This window comes from Panthera onca, chromosome F2 (assembly GCF_046562875.1).
Source record: "Panthera onca isolate mPanOnc1 chromosome F2, mPanOnc1 haplotype 2, whole genome shotgun sequence".
NCBI lineage: Eukaryota > Metazoa > Chordata > Mammalia > Carnivora > Felidae > Panthera > Panthera onca.
This window is the reverse complement of record NC_138356.1, coordinates 4,805,260-4,823,453: the sequence shown is the minus strand read 5'-3', so window position 1 is coordinate 4,823,453 and position 18,194 is coordinate 4,805,260. Positions and strand designations below refer to the sequence as shown.

Below are 18,194 nucleotides of genomic sequence, written 5' to 3'. Positions count from 1 at the left end.
GCCGCTAAGTTCCTTCTCCCGAGTTGTCGAGTTGTCGGGCAGGGTAGAGATACCAGGATAGACGGTAAGTGAGGAAGGGGAGAGGCGAAGGGGGTTTCAGGCAAAGACAAGGCAGGAGCCGCTGGTTTTCTACATTTACATCCCCAGCAGGTGGGATAGTCCTGGCTGGGTTGTGTTTAACGTGAGTGAGGGAGCGAAATGCAAGAAAATATTCTCTCTGTACGTGGTGAAATATTAAAGCGCATTCTTACACAAATATATTTAAAGCTGCCGATCAATGAGACTTTCTAGCAAAAAGTAACCCTTCCGCTTAGGCACCAGCATCTGTTCCTTCTCTTCTGAATCCCTCAGCATAAAAGTATGTTTAAATTTTTCTAGTAAGAAAACTTAAAAGCCCTCTCCTGACCTGCTTTTCAGCTCAGCCCCCGTCTCTTCAAGAAAGCTGCCTCTACTGCGTGACTCAGTTTCTCCCCTGAATTTCTCTCAGACAGGCTTGTGCCTTCACCGTTCCGCCCAAAGCGTCCCCAAGTTCTCCAGGGGACCCATCTGGTGTGAGTTCTTGGTCCCCTTGACCCTACTTGCCGGGGCTGCAGGATTCAGCAGAGCTGATCACATCCTGCTCTGTCTCCAGCACCTTCCAGGGAACCACACCTCAGGACAGTTTCCCACCTCACCTAGGACCCCTTCTTAGACTCCTGGACAGCCTTCCAAAGGCACAATGTCTCAGAGCTCAGTCCTGGAACCTCTTCTCTCCTCTGTCTACACTCAGTCCTTTGGATGTAGGATGATGTTGGAACCATCTCTACTCCAAGGACTCCCAGGGCTATGTCACCTCCACTTCCAAGGGCCCGTGGCAATGAGCTGTCCCCTCCAGGTAGGACTCTGCCCCTCCCTCTCCACCAGCCACCCCTTCTGCTTTTCCCCTAAGGCTTCACGGCCTCACTATTGCCATTCCATCCGCCACACCACGGACTTCTGCAGGCATCCCCCTCGACTCTTCTCTCAGATGTCACTGCCCTGATGGGTCTTCCTGGCTACTGTAGCCGCCCCCCACCCCCAGCCCTCATGCTCCCATCCTCTTTCCCAGATCTCCTGTGGTCCCTCAGTATTTAACACACTCATACATCTTGCTCGCCTGTATTCTTTGTTGTCTGCCTCCCCCACTAGACCAGGGGGGCAGGAGGGCAGGGGGGCTGGGGAGTTCTTCTTTCATTGATTTCGTGTTCTCCTACATCCACGCCATTGGTAAATAATATTTACCATGCTGCCTCTTCTTTCCCAGCTGCACGAACATGAATCGGGAGCAGGGAACACATCTTAAATGCTGTTGCAAACCTTGCACATAGGAAGTGTTCGATGAAATTATTCCTAGGGCAACATTGGTTTATTGGGTTGACCTGTGACTGATATTTAAGTAATCTTAGATTACATTCTTTATGGATTTCATAAAGAATTTAATGTTCACCTGGAGCCTGGTGGCTGGAACAGTGTGATGGGTGTAGTACCAAACACACTAAAGGTTCAATTTCACCGAACACTGCTTCTTCCCAGAGGTGACCTGGGGTCAGCCATATACTTTCTCCCTCGCGGGAGAAAACTTCGTATGGATTTTGTGTCTGCATCTTATTTTAAATCCCTTCAAAAATGGCAAATTTTCATCCTTTAAAGGTCAATATTTGCAAAACGTAAGAGTCATTCCAAACTAAATGTAGTGTGAAAGATTGATAATTAACCTGCATTGTCATTTTGAACAGAAAAATGAAGTGAGATTATTTTGTGATGGGCACTTCTTGTTTTTTTTTTTAATTTTTTTAATGTTTATTTTTGAAAGAGAGAGAGAGAGACAGACAGACACAGAGCAGGGGAGGGGCAGAGAGAGAGAGACACAGAATCCAAAGCAGGCTCCAGGCTCTGAGCCATCAGCACGGAGCCCCATGCGGGGCTCGAACTCACGAACCGTGAGATCATGACCTGGGCTGAAGTCGGACGCTTAAGCGACTGAGCCACCCAGGCGCCCCTTGAAATCCAGTTTCTGAAGACAGTTGGTGGGAAGTTCCACAGTACGTGTGGTGTCGGTGAGGAACTGGCTGAGTTCCCTTCACACTGGACCGTGTGCCCTTTCTCAGACGTCGGATTCACTACTTATTCTTATTTTTCTTAATTGTTGTTTAAAGTTTATTTTGAGAGAGACAGAGCACAAGTGGGGGAGGAACAGAGAGAGAGGGAGACACAGAATCCGAAGCAGGCTCCAGGCTCTGAGCTGTCAGCACAGAGCCCGACGTGGGGCTCGAACCCACAGACCGCGAGATCATGACCTGAGCCCAAGTTGGAGGCTCAACTGACTGAGCCACCCAGGCGCCCCTGTAGTGGGCACTTCTTGCTGGGACAAAGCAAACAGGAAAGAGGAAGGCTCTGAAAACATTGGGAACAGTTTTGGGAATACAGTCTTGAATTCCTGGGAAATTAACTCTGTAGAGACCTCGTGGCTCTTTCCGCATCTTCCACATGAGGTACCGCTGATCTTCATGTAACTGCAGTGTAGTTCACTGGTTTTGTTAAAGTCTGACTACTCTATAGTTTCATCCTTTTTAAAAATTATGTTTTGCTTTGTGTTTCTAACAGATAAATGTACCTTAATTACTTACCGGAAACTGTTTGCAGAACAAGATTTTTTAAAGTTTTTTTGTTTATTTTGAGAGAGAGAGAGTGAGCACAAGTGGGGGAAGAACGGGGGGGGGCGGGGGGGCGTGGAGAGAGAGAGAGAATCCCAAACAGGCTCCACACAGTCAGCACAGAGCCTGATGAGGGGCTCGAACTCACTAACTGTGAGATCGTTATCTGAGCCGAAACCAAGAGTCAGAGGCTTAACTGACTGAGCCATCCATGTGCCCCAAAATAGGATTGTTTTTAATGTTTGTTTATTTTTGAAAGAGAGGGAGAAAGAGAGTGGCGGAGGGGCAGAAAGAGAGGGAGCGAAATCCGAGCAGACTCCCGCTGGGCTTGGAACCTGAGAGGGGCTCTATCTCACGACTGAGAGGTCAGGACCTGAATCTAAATCAAGGGTTGGATATTTAACCAACTGAGCCACCCGGGTGCCCCTCAAAATAGAATTTTTTAATGTTGATTAGAATAAACTGTCTTAGAATTTGAGGCCACTCACTAAAGGAACTAGCGTGTTTCCTTTCTCCAAGGTTAATACTTCCATTTGCAAACCTTCCCAGAAGATTTTGCCCAACTAGTTAGGGCCATGTGATTGGGTAAGATTTTTCATTGCAGACTTGTTTTTGTTTTGTTTTGTTTTTGTTTTTCATTTTTTTAATGTTTATTTATTTTTGAGAGACAGAGCACAAGCGGGGGAGGAGCAGAGAGAGAGGGAGACACAGAATCCGAAGCAGGCTCCAGGCTCCGAGCTGTCAGCACAGAGCCCAACGCGGGGCTCGAACCCACAAACCGCGAGATCATGACCTGAGCTGAAGTCGGACGCTTAACCGACTGAGCTGCCCGGGCGCCCCTGAAGATTTGTAATTTAAGCCAGCTATCAGAATCTGAAACAAAAGCTTTTCCCACAACACCGACATCTCCAATCCTTTCTTTATTCTTCGACCTCTTTATACCACCAAACTTAAACAAAGTAATTAGCAGCTAATTAAATTAATTAATTAGCTTTATTATTTTACCTCCTAAATAGTTTTAGCTGATTGATTTAAAAATCACTGGCACTTCCTTGCCTCTCCTGGCAGTATTAACAGGAGTCATTTAAAAATAGAAATGAAATGAAATAATAAAGCGCATACAATGCTGTTTTTGCACACTAGGTGGCCATGCATTTCTAAAGCAAGGATTCCCAGGCAATTAAACACATCTCTCACGCTCTGAATATTCCAGTTGCTTTAGTGTTCAAAAGAGATTGTTTCTTCCTTTAGTGGGTGAACGGCACTTGCAAGATCACTCAGCTCAAATGTTGATCGTTGTTCTTTTTTTTTTTTCTTTTCTTGTTTACATACATCTATAGCTTTTGCATTTTCCTTTCTGAGAACCCATCTAGGGAAAGTGATGGGGGAAGAGCTAGGCAATTCAGCTTAGATCAAGCCCTAAAAATCAAACATCTCCCTGAGAGATGGAAATGTTCTAAGTCTTACAGTCTCTTTAGATTACCTGAAATTGATTAGAAAGTAGCTCACAGGGGAAAAACACAAACAAAAAGAAACTTAAAAGGTGGTATTTCAAAAAGCCTTAGATGTTGGCAATTTGTCTCTAAATGTCCCTTCAAAGAGGTAAACTCTGTATTCTACACATACGGGTAAGCCTTCACGTTAGGCAGCGTGTCAGAGAAAACCAGAAGCCTGAATGATGTAACTGATTTTTCCTCTGATTAACATGGCCACAAATAGCACTGAGTAGGCTGGGGTCAATCTGCTTACTCCAAATGAGTGACTTTTGAGCAGCATCAGAGGAAAATAAATGACTGAGAAACCAAGGAATCTATTAACTACAGAAACAAATCCCCTTACGTTATTTTTAAAACACATAAGATGTGCAGAATGTGACCAGCTTCTGAGATAAAATGGAGTGCACCAGTACCGACTCAAGGCTTTGGCAGGTAGCCTGGAGAGCCTACTGCTTTGGTTGTTAATTAGCAATTGTCTATGTTGGTTTTAAGCTTTAGACGAAACTGATCCCAAGCTTTAATAACTAAGTTTCTTATCTGCTTCTGTATCGTCAGCAACTTTCCCATCTAAAATGTCAGCTTACCTTTCCAGAGATAGGTAGTGTGTTCAAAGATTTTCTTTTTCAGGCAGTTTTTAAAAATGTATATGAAGTTACTCTGATGCCCTTCCCTTAAAAACTCACAAAAATTCCTTTCTAAAATCTGGTATGTACTTGGTGCCAGTATGCCCAAGAGCCATTCTCGTCATAAAGCGCGGGTTTATGACATTTGTATTTTCAAAGAAATCAGACATCATTGGTTGTTGACTCGTAACATCATGAGGGCATATATTTGCGCATCGCCTTCCTACATGATTTGAGTCAGAGAACTAATGTGATATTGAAAACAAATACCTTCAGGGGCACCTGGGTGGCTCAGTCGGTTAAGCGTCTGACTTGGGCTCAGGTCATGATCTCACAGTTCATGGTTCAAGCCCCTCGTCAGGCTCTGTGCTGACAGCTCGGAGCCTGGAGCCCGCTATGTCTCCCTCTGTGTCTCCCTCTCTCTCTGCCCCTCCCCCACTCATGCTCTGTCTCTCTTTCTATCAAGAATTGATCAAGGTTAAAAAAAAAATTTTTTTTAAGGGTCTGACACTCAACCAACTGAGCTACCCAGACTCCCCTAGTTTAGAAAAAAAGAAAAAGAAAAGAAAACGAATACTTTCAGATCTGGCCAGTCTTCTCTTGCTAGTCTCCTGGTTCCTGTAGGACATAAATCCTTAGTTTGCTAGCCCCTGCGTGTCCTGTACTGTGCTAACCGATCTTGAAAAGAGACGATACGTCATAACCTACAGACACAGCAAATGAATCTGTGAAAAGTGCTTGACTTTATGTATATATTTTTTGACTCAGCTGTCCAACGCCAGGATGTGACGGAAGTGGCCATGTCACAGGGAACTATGCGTCCCATCGCAGGTACCTGATAGCCTACAACATCTTATTCTAATGTAAATACTTTGTAAATCCTTATTGTCACCCATTCTAGAAAGGCAGTATCTGGATCCCGAATTGAAGAGTGAGTTCGTTGCGGTTGGGGGCATTTTGGGTTTTTTTGTTTTTTGTTTGTTTTTTTGTTTTTTGTTTTTTGTGTTTTGTTTTGTTTTTTTTTTTGTTTTTTTGTTTTTTTTTTTAGAAATAAAGGGAAGTTAAATCTTCTGGCTTTTTATTTATATGGTGTAGAAATCATGATTTTTGGTCAAAAATGTTTTTCTGGTCCTATTATGCAGATCATAAACCAAAAGCTAGAGTTCATGTCAGGGCTTTGGTTCTATCTAGCTTTAGGACTCAAGTGAAACCAAGGTAAGACAGTAGAGTGACTTGGGTTGACCATTCACCTTGTCAGATGTGGCATCCTCCGCCCTGGGCAATTAAAAGGTCAGTGTGTTAGATGAAGCAAGGCAAAAAAGCTGGGTTTAGTGTCTCCACTTACCTCTTCGTTGATGTGATTGGCTTTCCCTTTGGGCATTGGTTTCAACCTTTAAGCCACCACAGCTCGTTGTGCAGTGGAAATGAACTCCAAGTCAGTAATCATCGTATCACTGAGTTCTAGAGTGGGAGAGACTCGTTGGGTTAAAGCCCTTCATTTGATAGCAAACCAGAGTCTGTGGGAAATAACTGAGGGGCCCACAAGCCCAGACTGGTCAGGGTGGCAAAGCCAGATTCAAACCTGGTTGTATTTTTCCCAGTGTTCGGTCCCCAGTAAATTTAGCATTTATTCACAGACTCAAGATGCCATTTGAGTGGGATTTGTACATGTCAGTGTTGTGTGTTTTGCTTTTGTTTTTCTCATCCCTCTTTAGTGTTTCTGGATGTCCTTTAGCAGATAAGACTCTTAAATCCCTCATGGCTGCAAATTCCCAGGAGCTTAAGTAAGTATTGGAACCAAGACTTCCTTGCCCTGCACCCTCTGAGTCAGGACTCCCCGCGTTCAAGACCCGTGGGGTCCGTACTAACAAGTAGGAAATCACGCCTAACGAAAGTATGACCAATGCACTCTTTCACCAAAAAGTTCAAATGACTAAAACCAACTCCCTCTAATTTGATTTAGTTAATTTGCTCGTTTGGGGGATTTTTTTTTATATATTATAGTATTTTTTAAAGTAACCGTGTAATAGTTAAACGTAATGCTTTTTTCTGTTGATTTCAGAATTTATACACTAAATCAGAACTATGAAGGTGTGGCAAAGCCTTTTCATCATCTAATTTTAAGTAAACGGCATAATATTTTGCCTTATGGGAATTTTGAATCATGTGATTGTCTTTCACTTTTGGGAGCTAGGCACAATTTTAGCTCATTTCAACCTAGTGTACAGGATCTCAAAGTCACATGTTTATTATCTTTTACTTAATGATTTTATTTTTTTAAATTTTTTTTAATTTTTTTTTAACGTTTATTTATTTTTGAGACAGAGAGAGACAGAGCATGAACGGGGGAGGGGCAGAGAGAGAGGGAGACACAGAATTGGAAGCAGGCTCCAGGCTCTGAACCATCAGCCCAGAGCCTGACGCGGAGCTCGAACTCACGGACCGTGAGATCGTGACCTGAGCTGAAGTCGGACGCTTAACTGACTGAGCCACCCAGGGGCCCCACTTAATGATTTTATTTTTTCCTACTTTTCTCTTCTTTTATTCCAAACTTCTCATTTGTTTATTTTCACATCTTGCTACATTATATATAGAATAATAAGAAGTTATAATCCATCTGAATAATAAGAAGTTATAATCCATCATTATATTTAAAAATATAATAGGGCATAACTTTAGAAAAGATAAGGAATAGCATTAAACAAAATTCATGAAACTTATTTGCAAATAATAATACTTTAAGAAAACTGAGTGTTACTAAGTCTAGTGATAAAACAATATTTGTATAAATAGTAGAATAAACATTTGATGTCTAAATCACAAGTAAAAATGTAGAGATTTTATTTTCTTTATTTTGTTAGTCTTTCCATTCTCTAACTTGTTTAAAATTCTTTCTCTAAAAATTACAAAAGACAAATTGATGAAATAAGAGGTGATATTAACCAGATATAAAACTGGGGAATTTTGGTACCAGAAATAGTGAAGTGAACTATGAAATACGCAACTTTTCTCATTTTCAATATGTAAAGTCCAATTGATTGTGTCAGTATAGATTCTGGAAATCATTCTCTATATTGCCATTTTTCTAGACTGAAATGTCAGAATGTTAGGTTGAGAAATAATTAACAGATTGAAAAGAGAGAAGTGCCAGTGAAAAGAGAGAAATACTCAATCAGACTTATCTTACTTAGTACTTTTATTCAGTCTTGCTCAGTTGTTCTAAATGTCTACATTTCCCTGCCTTAATTGTAACTGTGGGTTTTCTTAAGTATTTCTTCGGAACATTATTTCTAGAAAAAAAAATGTTGATAACATATTGAAAACATGTAGGTCGAGAAGTTCTATAGCAATATTCAGTATTTACATGTTTTGTACAGCCATCTGATAACTAACATCTTTGGGGTTTTTTTCTATACAAAAAAGAAAAAGAGACATTTCATTGACATCTTGTTTAGATACTCCAGTAGAATTCCAAAACAAGGTCACTGATTTTTCTGTAATTGCAATATGCTAAGAAACCACTATTTTCCTAGAAATGTTAATAAAAAAAAGACCAGCTTTCAATCCTCTCCTACAATGTAGAATATAAACTCTGTCTTTCAAAGGTCGGTTAAAGATACAAAGGCGGTTTCTCTGGTTAGCTCGCCGAGATGTATGATGATTTTAAATTTCATTTGGGAAAAAAAAGCATTTACACTCTATGTTCTGCCTCAGGACTGGATATAAAAGTATTTTCATGAAAGTTCAGTGGGTTAGAGTTTAAGAAAAGGAATGGTATTCATGTTGCTTATTATTATTATTATTATTATTATTTTCAAACTCTTGTTTGGGGAGAAATCTGAACCAGGGTGAGCATACAAGTAGAACACTAACAATGATAATGTGTACAGCAACCTTCAGAAAAGCAAACATCTTATATTGGCCACTGTGTTTTCATTAGTATCGGGGATTTTTTAGAAGGGTAACAATCGGTGAGAAGTTGTATCAATTTTTACTTTCAAGTATGTTTTGAAACCTATTCCTACTTAGCACTCCAAGTAGAATTGGATTCCCCTTCCTCTTTTTCCCCTTCTCATTCCAAATTTAGTGGTTGATTGTCGATAATAGCTATTGGTAGATTTTCCAAAAGGCCATTTAAGTTGGGCCATGAGGCAGAACAGACCAGGTGCAAATGACTTGGGCTCTTTGGCAACTATATTAATGTGCCAAGTCTCGGGAGCTCACACATACCACTCTCGTCCGTGTGAATTTAATAGATTATCATGGTCGTGGAGCAAATCAAAGAAAATAAATTGTGCACAAAAACAACTTGGAAAACTGTTTTTTTTTTCTTAAGTGAAAAAGAAAAACTTTGCATGATGTAGACAGAAGGCCAGCAGTAGGTTGGGGCCAAATTTCCGATTCCTCCCAAAATAAAGTCAAAAAGAGGAAGAAAGAAAGAAGGTAGGATAACAGCTAATGCATTGTCTGCCAAGCATCACACGATAGTTATCTTATACATCTTAACATATTCTTTATTTTTTTACTTTTTTTTTAACATTTATTCATATTTTGAGAGACAGAGAGAGAGCACAAGCAGAGGAGGGGCAGAGAGGGGGGAGACACAGAATCCAAAGCAGGCTCCAGGCTCTGAGCCGTCAGCACAGAGCCCGACGCGGGGCGCGAACTCACGGACCGCGAGATCATGACCTGAGCCGAAGTGCGACGCTCAACCGACTGAGCCACCCAGGCGCCCCCACCTTAGCATATTCCTTAAAAATGTATTCTTAGGCAAAAACTCATTACATTTAAGGGGGAAAAAAAGAGCCCCACCAAAAGCAACTCGTTCTGTTTAGTTCTGCTTGAACGTGGCATGCTCCCCTTCCCTCCCCCACAACCACGCGGCCAGCACTCTGTTCCTGTGTTTTCCAGGTGTCCAACCCCGGGTTGCGATGGTTCCGGGCACGTGACTGGAAACTACGCTTCCCACAGAAGGTAAGATCGATTTCATTTCGGAAGTAGGGAAATCAGAACTCTGTGCAGTGGCCAGTGAGATCACGTGGTTTGGTTTTGTTCTCTGTCATGCACATAGTTTGTCCGGCTGCCCTCGTGCCAGGAAAGGCGGTGTCAAAATGACTCCTACAAAGGAAGAAAAAGAAGATCCTGAACTCAAGTGAGTGTGACCGTTGAGGTGGGGCACCGGGGCCAGAAGCCGCTTGTCGGTCAGATGGGCAGGACATTGGTTGGGAAGCAGCTGAGCGTCTGGGGAGAGGGGGTAGCCTATGAAATGCACGGACGCTTGAAGAAGCGGTCAGAGGGCTTCAAAGCTCAAGAAAATTGTCTTATTCCTAGCTATGTGTACACGGTTCTTTGATAATGCAAAACAACAATAATAATAAAAGAGGAAGTTGATACTTTTTCCAGAGTTTTAAATGGAAAGCAGCCTGGTGGAAGGGCCATAGCGTGATAAATATGGCGGCATTTCCCCCCAACACTTTAATTTTCATTAAGGCACAATTTTGTCTAAATTAAATTCCCTCTGCTGAGAAATATGCTACCAAGTCTTGGATAATATATGCAGCTACAGATGTAGAAGTTTGTAAATTTCTTGCTCTACAACATTTCTAAATGCGTTACTTCGACATTTAAGAAACCAACGTCCCCATTCTACGGGCAGTGTCCCATACAATGTAGGCCAAAGTGGTTAACGTTTTATACACTTGGTCTTTTGTTTGGAGGCAGCCTAACACAGCGCTTACGTGATTGGCTCTAGACCTAAAACGTGTGGGTGTGAACATGACTCCACTTCTAGTAAAATGGGTGGCAAGTTACCTGAGCTCCAAAAGTTTTCCCCGCCTAAAAAACGGGATAATAACGCTCTCTGCCCGACGGGTGTATAGTGAAGATGACCTGAGATCATGCACGAACCTTCCTTAGCTTGGGCCTGCGGACCACTCTGACTGAGAATACAATGCTGTTTTGCTAGTTGGACTGGCATTTTCAGAGCTCCTTAATTTCACCACTCGCCATCTATTTGCTATGGAATCGCCGCTGCCTTCCCATCCACCTAGTTACAGTGCTTCCTGTAGAGTTTCCCCCTGGCTCCCTGCTGGTAACGTCTCTGCTGTGTCTCTCTAGATGTCCTGTGATAGGGTGTGACGGCCAAGGTCACATATCAGGTAAATACACGTCCCACCGCACAGCTTCTGGCTGTCCCCTGGCCGCCAAGAGACAGAAGGAGAATCCTGTCAATGGGGCCCCCCTCTCCTGGAAACTGAACAAACAAGAACTGCCACACTGTCCCTTGCCAGGCTGCAACGGGCTGGGCCATGTAAATAATGTTTTTGTCACCCACAGAAGGTAACGTTTGTTTTCTGTCTTTTGTTGTGTTGTTGTTGTGAGGGTGTGTCACCTCAATGGCTTTGGGTCGAGGTGGGGAATCCCTCTTTGGGGTCATCAGCCGTAGCCCTTCAGATGTTGCGACGAGTCTTGCCGGATCGATGTTTGATGACTTCGAGGAACGAAAAATGCTATTTTCTCTGTTTCTGAAACTTTACTCCGTAGTTTGCAAAGGCTGTAGAAATTGCATTTGGTTTTGGGGTTCTAAAATTTGCTTATGCTGCTATTTTTTAATGGTTTAGTCTTTTAATGGCCCGCTTCGATTTCAAGTGGTGATATTTACTCCGTTATGCGGCGTAATTGTAAACTTTCTCTTTACATATTTATGTCCCTCCCTCTCGTGAACTGGCTCGATTTCAGGCCAAATTGTAGTTATTTTGCTGCTGGGGAGATGTGACTCATCCCCAGCAGCCAGAAAGAGAATGACACAGTGACTACTAAGGATACCACAGGATGAAAGAGGTTTAGAAAACCCTTTATAGTTTCACAATGACTTAATTCCTTTATCACTGGGTGTCGTGGATTTCAATGGAGTCCTTTGTTGGGAACACTGATCTTCGTCCAGCTTTTTGGTTCACATTCTACCTAAAGAAAAGAGGCTAGAAGATTCACCACACACTTCTCTAATCAAGGAGGGCCCTTCTAGTCTTCTGGCCCCCTGTGCACGATGCGGATTTGACATCCAATGCAGCTTTAGTGAGCCCTGATGCTTTGCGTATGCAAATTGAGCAAAGCGGGGGCCTTCTAGATTTTGTTTGATTTTAAAGATACGTATCAATGGCATCAGAAAATTAAGCCTTCCAGGAATTGCTGTTTTAAGTGGACGTATAGCCATATCTGCTTATCGAGAAAACCTAAATTTTTGAAGTGGTTTTTTTTTCTGATTTTCAAATGCACGGTCATGTTCACAACAGCACACATTGTCCTGAGTTTGAGTCATTATTTCATATTCGGGAAGGACAGTCACAAATCAAGTGTGCCTTATGGCGTATTAACTGCCAAGTGGCGTTACTTTCTTATCGCGGACTCGGTAATATCCATGTTAACACCGATAATGAAATATTAACGCCGTCCTATGGGGGGCACATCCCTCGGTCAGCAACAACAGAATTATCTTTAAAAATCATGAAGTTTTAAATGATGACACCGAGGCTTGGTGAGGCTAGAGAGCAACAGGGGCTCTCACTAGAGGTGCAAGAGAATCGCTCGAGCCGATCCCTTCAGGAAGTCAGGCTGAGAAAAGAACAGATGAACATCCCCAGCCACCCAGACACCGAGCTGATAGGCTTATGCCTTGGAGAGTCTCCTGCACACGGGGGACCAGAGACATGTCAGAGAATGTCTATGGGAGCATTGCCCTCCTAAGTCCAAACTGGGACCCACCCACATGCCCGCTGACAGTCAAGTGCATAAGTGAGCAGTGGCGTCCACGGTGAAAAGGAAGTGAAGCCTCAGTGAATTTTAGAACACAGTGCTGAGTGGGAGAAAATGCTGAAGAATATGTGTGGCGTGATTCTGTTTCCAAAAAGTTAAAAACAAGGAGCAGAATTGCATTTTAGAAAGCTAGGTCCTCATTCACCTGCAGGCAATGGTGATCTCTGGGGGCAGGAGAGGTGACTGTTGAGGGCACCGGGAGCTTCAAAGTCATTTTCGTGTTTGAAGGTAAAAGGTGTACACCTTGATGGTGTTCTTTAAACTACGAATATACATTGTATGTATCAATGCACATATTACGTGTTTCATAATAAGAAAAAGGAAATTATGAGTCAAAAAATATAAGCTTCAGTATTAATGCCAAGATAGAACTTTGTAGGAGAAAGAAAATAATTAAGTGTTTAAACAAATGAATAATTCAGATTTCACTGTTCTTTACTGGAGAGTTCTCTTGCTGTTTAAAGGGTTTAAGAGACTGAATTTACTTTGGCGTATTCTCTTTAAGGTGGAATGCTTCTCTTTACTCTAGATAGAATTTAATGAACTAACGTAATAAAATGCCTAGCTTATAGCCTGGCACATAATGGTGTTTAACCCAGACGATTTCCTTTCCCTTTCATAAAAATTATATTAACATCTGCATATACATACATATATATATATATATATATATATATGCAGTAATTCATTAATAATTCATTAAAGTGAGAATGACTTATGCTAAAATAGCACGTTTTAACCTCTGATACACTTTTATATATTCTGTATTTTGACCCTCAAATCCCTGAGGTTTTTTGGTACTCTCTCCGCTCGCGGACAATAGCTAACATCTATTCAGGGCACGCTCTGTTCCAGTAGAGAGCACTGTTCTAAGTACCTTACGTGCTTTATTCCTTTAATCCTTTACAAAACCCTGTGAGCTACAGAGGTAGTGCAATTACCCTCCACTGACAGAAGAGGACGAGTGCAGGGAGGTTCAGGAATTGCCCTTTTGCAGGCGGTGTCGGGACAGCAGCGCCCCTGTCGTGACCCTCCTTGGTGTTCAGTGAATCTTTCTGTGTGCCAGCCTCACGCACACGGTTTGCCCCCAGCCGTTCTCTAAGGTAAATTCTGCCATTTTTTTCATGCTAACATTCCGCAAAACGGGAATAAGTACAAAATTTACCTTAGAGGATGGTCGAGAACAGTTTGGCCCATGCATTTACATCAGCATAGTATTTACAGACTATTTTAAAACCTTGCTTTAAGTCTTACATGACAAACTTCTACTTTGAAAAAAATAGCAGTCTGAGAAGACAAATGATTTTATATTAAAACACACACACACACACACACACACACACACGATGGACGTTTGTAGTTTCAGAACCAGAACTTCTATGACCTCATTTAGTGCTATGCCGGAACTTTGTAATTTGTTTGAGAGCTTTAATATACACAGTGATGTCCACGTAAATCGTGTCATCTGCTGTTTGACTTTAACAAGGCAGATGAAGATATAGTTTAACATCGCGCTGATAAGTGGTAGATTTATAAACTGGGTCAAAACCATTGTGACCTGCCTTTTCTCCTGCCTTTGCAACTCGGAGCCCAGACCGTGATGGTGACACCCCAGCCAGCCTCCACCTACGCAGCAGGTGGAAACCCCGTGAAGGACGTGTTCATCCTCAAATGGGAAGACAACCGTTGATCGTATTTTCCTATCCCATTGTTTTACATTTAAGATTTGTTTCACCCCCTGGAAGATATAACTACGTTGGAAAATACAAAATATCAAGTGGTATTTTGAAATCGTATCCTCACTTTCATAACTTCCCGTACGCTTTAGTTCTAAGTCACACAGCTGCGGACGCGTCACCAACTCTCCTCACCACTGTTACAACTGGACGTGTGTTGCCCTGCGGTAGAAACAGAGCAGGTTGTTTAGAGGACAGGGCCAGAGAATGTTCCTGAGCTCTTAAAAGCCATCGCTGTTCCACTACAAGTGGACTTACAGGTCACTTTCAAAATCCACCTTACCAGCTAAATATTAATCTTGTTCATGACAGTTTTCTGAGAACACACTATGTGACATAAAATAAGACAGACTTGTGCTCACTTTGCAGAAAAAATAAAGATAATGAAGCTTATAGGCCACACTTTACAGTGAGAAGCTTACAAAATAAGGAAAACCCAGTTCACGGTTCTGTTTGTGCTTTTTCATTATTTTCTTTTCCGGTGCTAAATATTTCATAACGTTGCAAATTTTGGCAAACCACATGGCCTTCTTTTTATATGTAATATTATATACCTATTATTTTTATATTTCACATAATCTCCATATAGAATGACTTAGAAATCATTTAAAAATATGTTCATTTAGCAAACATTTATAAGGGGCTTTGCTTCAGAAATATTTTTTTTCACTCTGCCAAGTGTCCTGATGTTCAGATCGAAAATGATTGTTTCATATACGAATTGTAACCAAATGTCTGTGGGGAAAAAATATTTGAAGTGGCTGATTTGTGACCATTTTTAATGGTGCTTAAAAATCCTGTCTCTAAAAATATAGCAAAGTTGCAACAGAATTAATGGTTGCTTAAAAGAACAAAACTGTCTCATCACGTACTATAAGACACAAGTTTTGTTCAACGTTGTCATGATCATTTTGGTGCAATTTAAATAAAACGGGTGACATTAAAGAAAGGAAGCATAGCAGAAGGGTGTAGCTATTAAGGAAAAAGGGTAAACCCCACTGCAGGAATAGACACTGCCCACAGGGAGCGCATCTGAATATATTTACAGTGCTTCCTTTTAGTCTCCTTTCGGAGTAGAGATTTTTTTAAATGACAATTAACGTTTTAAAAGCTAGAGGATAAATTAGAAACAGTCCCATGCCCAAATGGTATGCGCTACACCTGTTTATTTTTATCATTTTGGGTGTGTATTAATTCAAGCCATTCTGTAAATATCAGACTACAGTATATAAGAAACAGGAGGAACTAGATTCTGCTGTATTATTCATGGAATTTTGACTAATTTGGAACAATTCTTATTTGTAGCACGTATGTACAGTCTTACATTTATGGAAAATAAAGGGACCACTACAAAAAAAGGCACTTATATGAATGCAGAATAGTAACTTTAACAAAATTAATTAAATGATAGTATCAGCAGTAGCTATTTGTGTTTTGATTTAAAGAACAAAAACACAAAGCACTATTACATTATTTGAGGGCCTTTGCTTTCGTTTTCATAGATGTTACATGTTATTTCTACAAAGAGACTGCAGATTATAATGTAATTATTTGGCAGACAAAGACAGTAAGTGGGAATACAAAATTTTAATTTTTGTAAGACGCAATGCATGTGAAAAGGGAGAAATAATATGTATTTCACACATTGGTATAATTTCCATGTTCACAGCTTATCTGGATGTCCTCTAAATGCACAAGCCATCAAAAAGGGCAAGGTCTCAGAAGAACTGATGACCATCAAACTCAAAGCGACAGGCGGTAAGAGCACAGAGCTGAAGGCCGCCGTCCCCACCAAGGTCTCAGCCGGCTCCCCAAAGTGTTCTCGTGCCAAAGGATTCTCTAAGTGGGAAGTGCGATTTTAATATACAAGAAGGAAGCTTTCCTTGAATTTGAACTAAAGCCATAACTTCGTCTAAAACACAATTTCTTGGGTTTTTTCCCTTCCTTCTTAGTAAGGATCTCCAATGGAAAATCAAGCAATGCTATTCAAGGGATTAGGAAACACTGGGTGAACTTTTGTTTCCCAGTGCTCAAAACGACAGCTTTTGCACTAGTGTGTGTGTGTGTGTGTGTGTATGTGCACACATGCGTGCGTTCCCGGTATAAGTCTTCTATTAAATTTCAAGAAATACAGTTTTTGGCATTTATCTTTGAATCCTCAAATTTTGTTCCGTACTCAGAATGATATTTTTATGATGAATCTGGATGATTTAAATTTATATCCAAATCTGTATCTGTATTTCCCTAGTGTCAACGCCTCATCAAAGTTAATAGATGCAGTTTCTGAGCTCTGTCTTTGGATCCTTCAATTTTCCTTTGATTCTTGAGCGCTTGCCCCAAGATTTCTCATCACTGGTATCTCAGGCACGTGTTGTTTCCTTAGAACATCATTCTAAAGCATCCGGAAACCATGGCAAAGCAATCGTGTTTGCGTTGGAGATTTATTTGATGGTGTCTTTGGCACATAACTGGAACGGGGCAACCGTTGTTACTTTACTTCTTCGAAAGCGTTGCTCTATCTTCTTAACTTGTGTGTTTTTAGAACGAAGATGCGCAATATCCAAAGGAGGGCAACACTTTTGAGCTTCCTACTTCCCTCTAAGGCTTTCATCTGCCATCAGATGCGTTATTTCAAGTGGCCCCTTGGGGACCTGCTCTTCCTCCCGCAGCCACCGCTAAGAGGCGAAGGGGGTTGGGGGAGGAATAGACACGCTGGGGGTTAGGGGCTGCGCTCGCCATTCTGGCCCACATTTAGATGCTCAGCGGAAGTGCTTTCTCCAGGTGTCTTCCTTGTTCTTTAGAAATACTCCTCACTTCTCAGTGGCCTCTTAGCACATTCTCTGTGAAACTGGCACAGTTTAATATTTATTTATTCACGTGTCACCTTATTTCAAACAATATGTAAATGAAAGGGAGTGCGATGCTACATTAAAAAAAAAAAAGCTACTTAGAAAGTAATTAAAAAAAAAAAAATGAGACAAAAGGAGATCAAAGATAAGGAAGCCAGGTGGGCCAAGCCTGAGGATCCCAGAAGGAACGTGTGAAGCAAGGCACTTTGCGGTGGGTCAGAAGGGATCTCGGATTTGACTTCCGGCTTTTCAGAAGCCAAAGCAAAAGGAGAATATAATCGCTATGACAATCACACCGTCAGTAAGTAAATTCGGAGCAAAGAGTTTCTCGGGAACTGAGTGCGTGAAGAGAACATTTCCCATGAATCTTCATTATAAGAACCCAGCAACACCTTGAGCAGTAAAGGTAACGGAAGTCACAGAAGTCTCAGGCTGCTCCTGATAAAGAAAGAACAAGACGCCCAGCTGTTGGCACTACAGCAACTTACAGCGAAGCCGTGCGGGGCACACGGCTCTGCTGGGCTGCCCAAACCCCCTGGTAGACGGTCACAGAACCCTGGGGGCAGCTGGACTGCACACACGTCCTTCGAAGGGTGCTTTATAAATTGAGCATCTTCAGCCGAACTTTCAAAGGACACGGAGCAGCAGCAAGATGGCTAGAAAACATTGACAAGTGTCTGATCTGCCTCTATTCCAAATGGGCCAGGACATTGGAAACGGCACAGCCTCACAATCTAAGGAGCCAGGGGCTGATGCTCATCGGAAGCCTGAGAACCCACAGTGACTTGTGTGTGAAGAAAACCCCACCTGGTTCAAGTCAGGGTCAGGGAGGACATAAGTTCATTTGAGGTCCTCTATAACAGTGGGGCATCGTCCCCTAGTCCCCTGGCCCCCTGCCTTGAAGCTTGGACACAGCCGTGGTTCCCTGGATGACTTACAAAGGGGGTGTAACCCAACACTCTCTAGGTCCTAAGAAGAAAGTCAAATTGCAGTAAACTCGAGAGTG

At 41.9% G+C, this 18,194-nt stretch overlaps 2 protein-coding genes across 21 annotated transcripts in view; one reads left to right on the top strand and one right to left on the bottom strand.

Moving 5' to 3' along the window:
* ST18 (ST18 C2H2C-type zinc finger transcription factor) overlaps positions 1-18,194 on the top strand; it is a 258,776-nt gene that overhangs the window by 227,369 nt on the left and 13,213 nt on the right. For all 7 annotated transcript variants that reach the window (XM_060610513.3, XM_078441753.2, XM_060610512.3 and 4 more), the window contains 6 exons: positions 5,560-5,622; positions 6,507-6,575; positions 9,703-9,765; positions 9,863-9,943; positions 10,909-11,130; positions 16,009-16,097. In XM_060610513.3, the coding sequence (XP_060466496.1) occupies positions 5,560-5,622; positions 6,507-6,575; positions 9,703-9,765; positions 9,863-9,943; positions 10,909-11,130; positions 16,009-16,097 (587 nt within the window). The remainder of the gene's footprint in view (positions 1-5,559; positions 5,623-6,506; positions 6,576-9,702; positions 9,766-9,862; positions 9,944-10,908; positions 11,131-16,008; positions 16,098-18,194) is intronic.
* Positions 9,652-18,194, bottom strand: part of LOC144615101 (uncharacterized) — a 237,109-nt gene continuing 228,566 nt past the window's right edge. For all 14 annotated transcript variants that reach the window (XR_014136528.1, XR_014136533.1, XR_013553524.2 and 11 more), the window contains one exon: positions 9,652-9,909. Coding sequence is in view for 4 of the 14 variants with exons in the window: in XM_081792211.1 (XP_081648337.1) it covers positions 9,898-9,909 (12 nt within the window). In the remaining 10 variants the exon portion in view is untranslated. The remainder of the gene's footprint in view (positions 9,910-18,194) is intronic.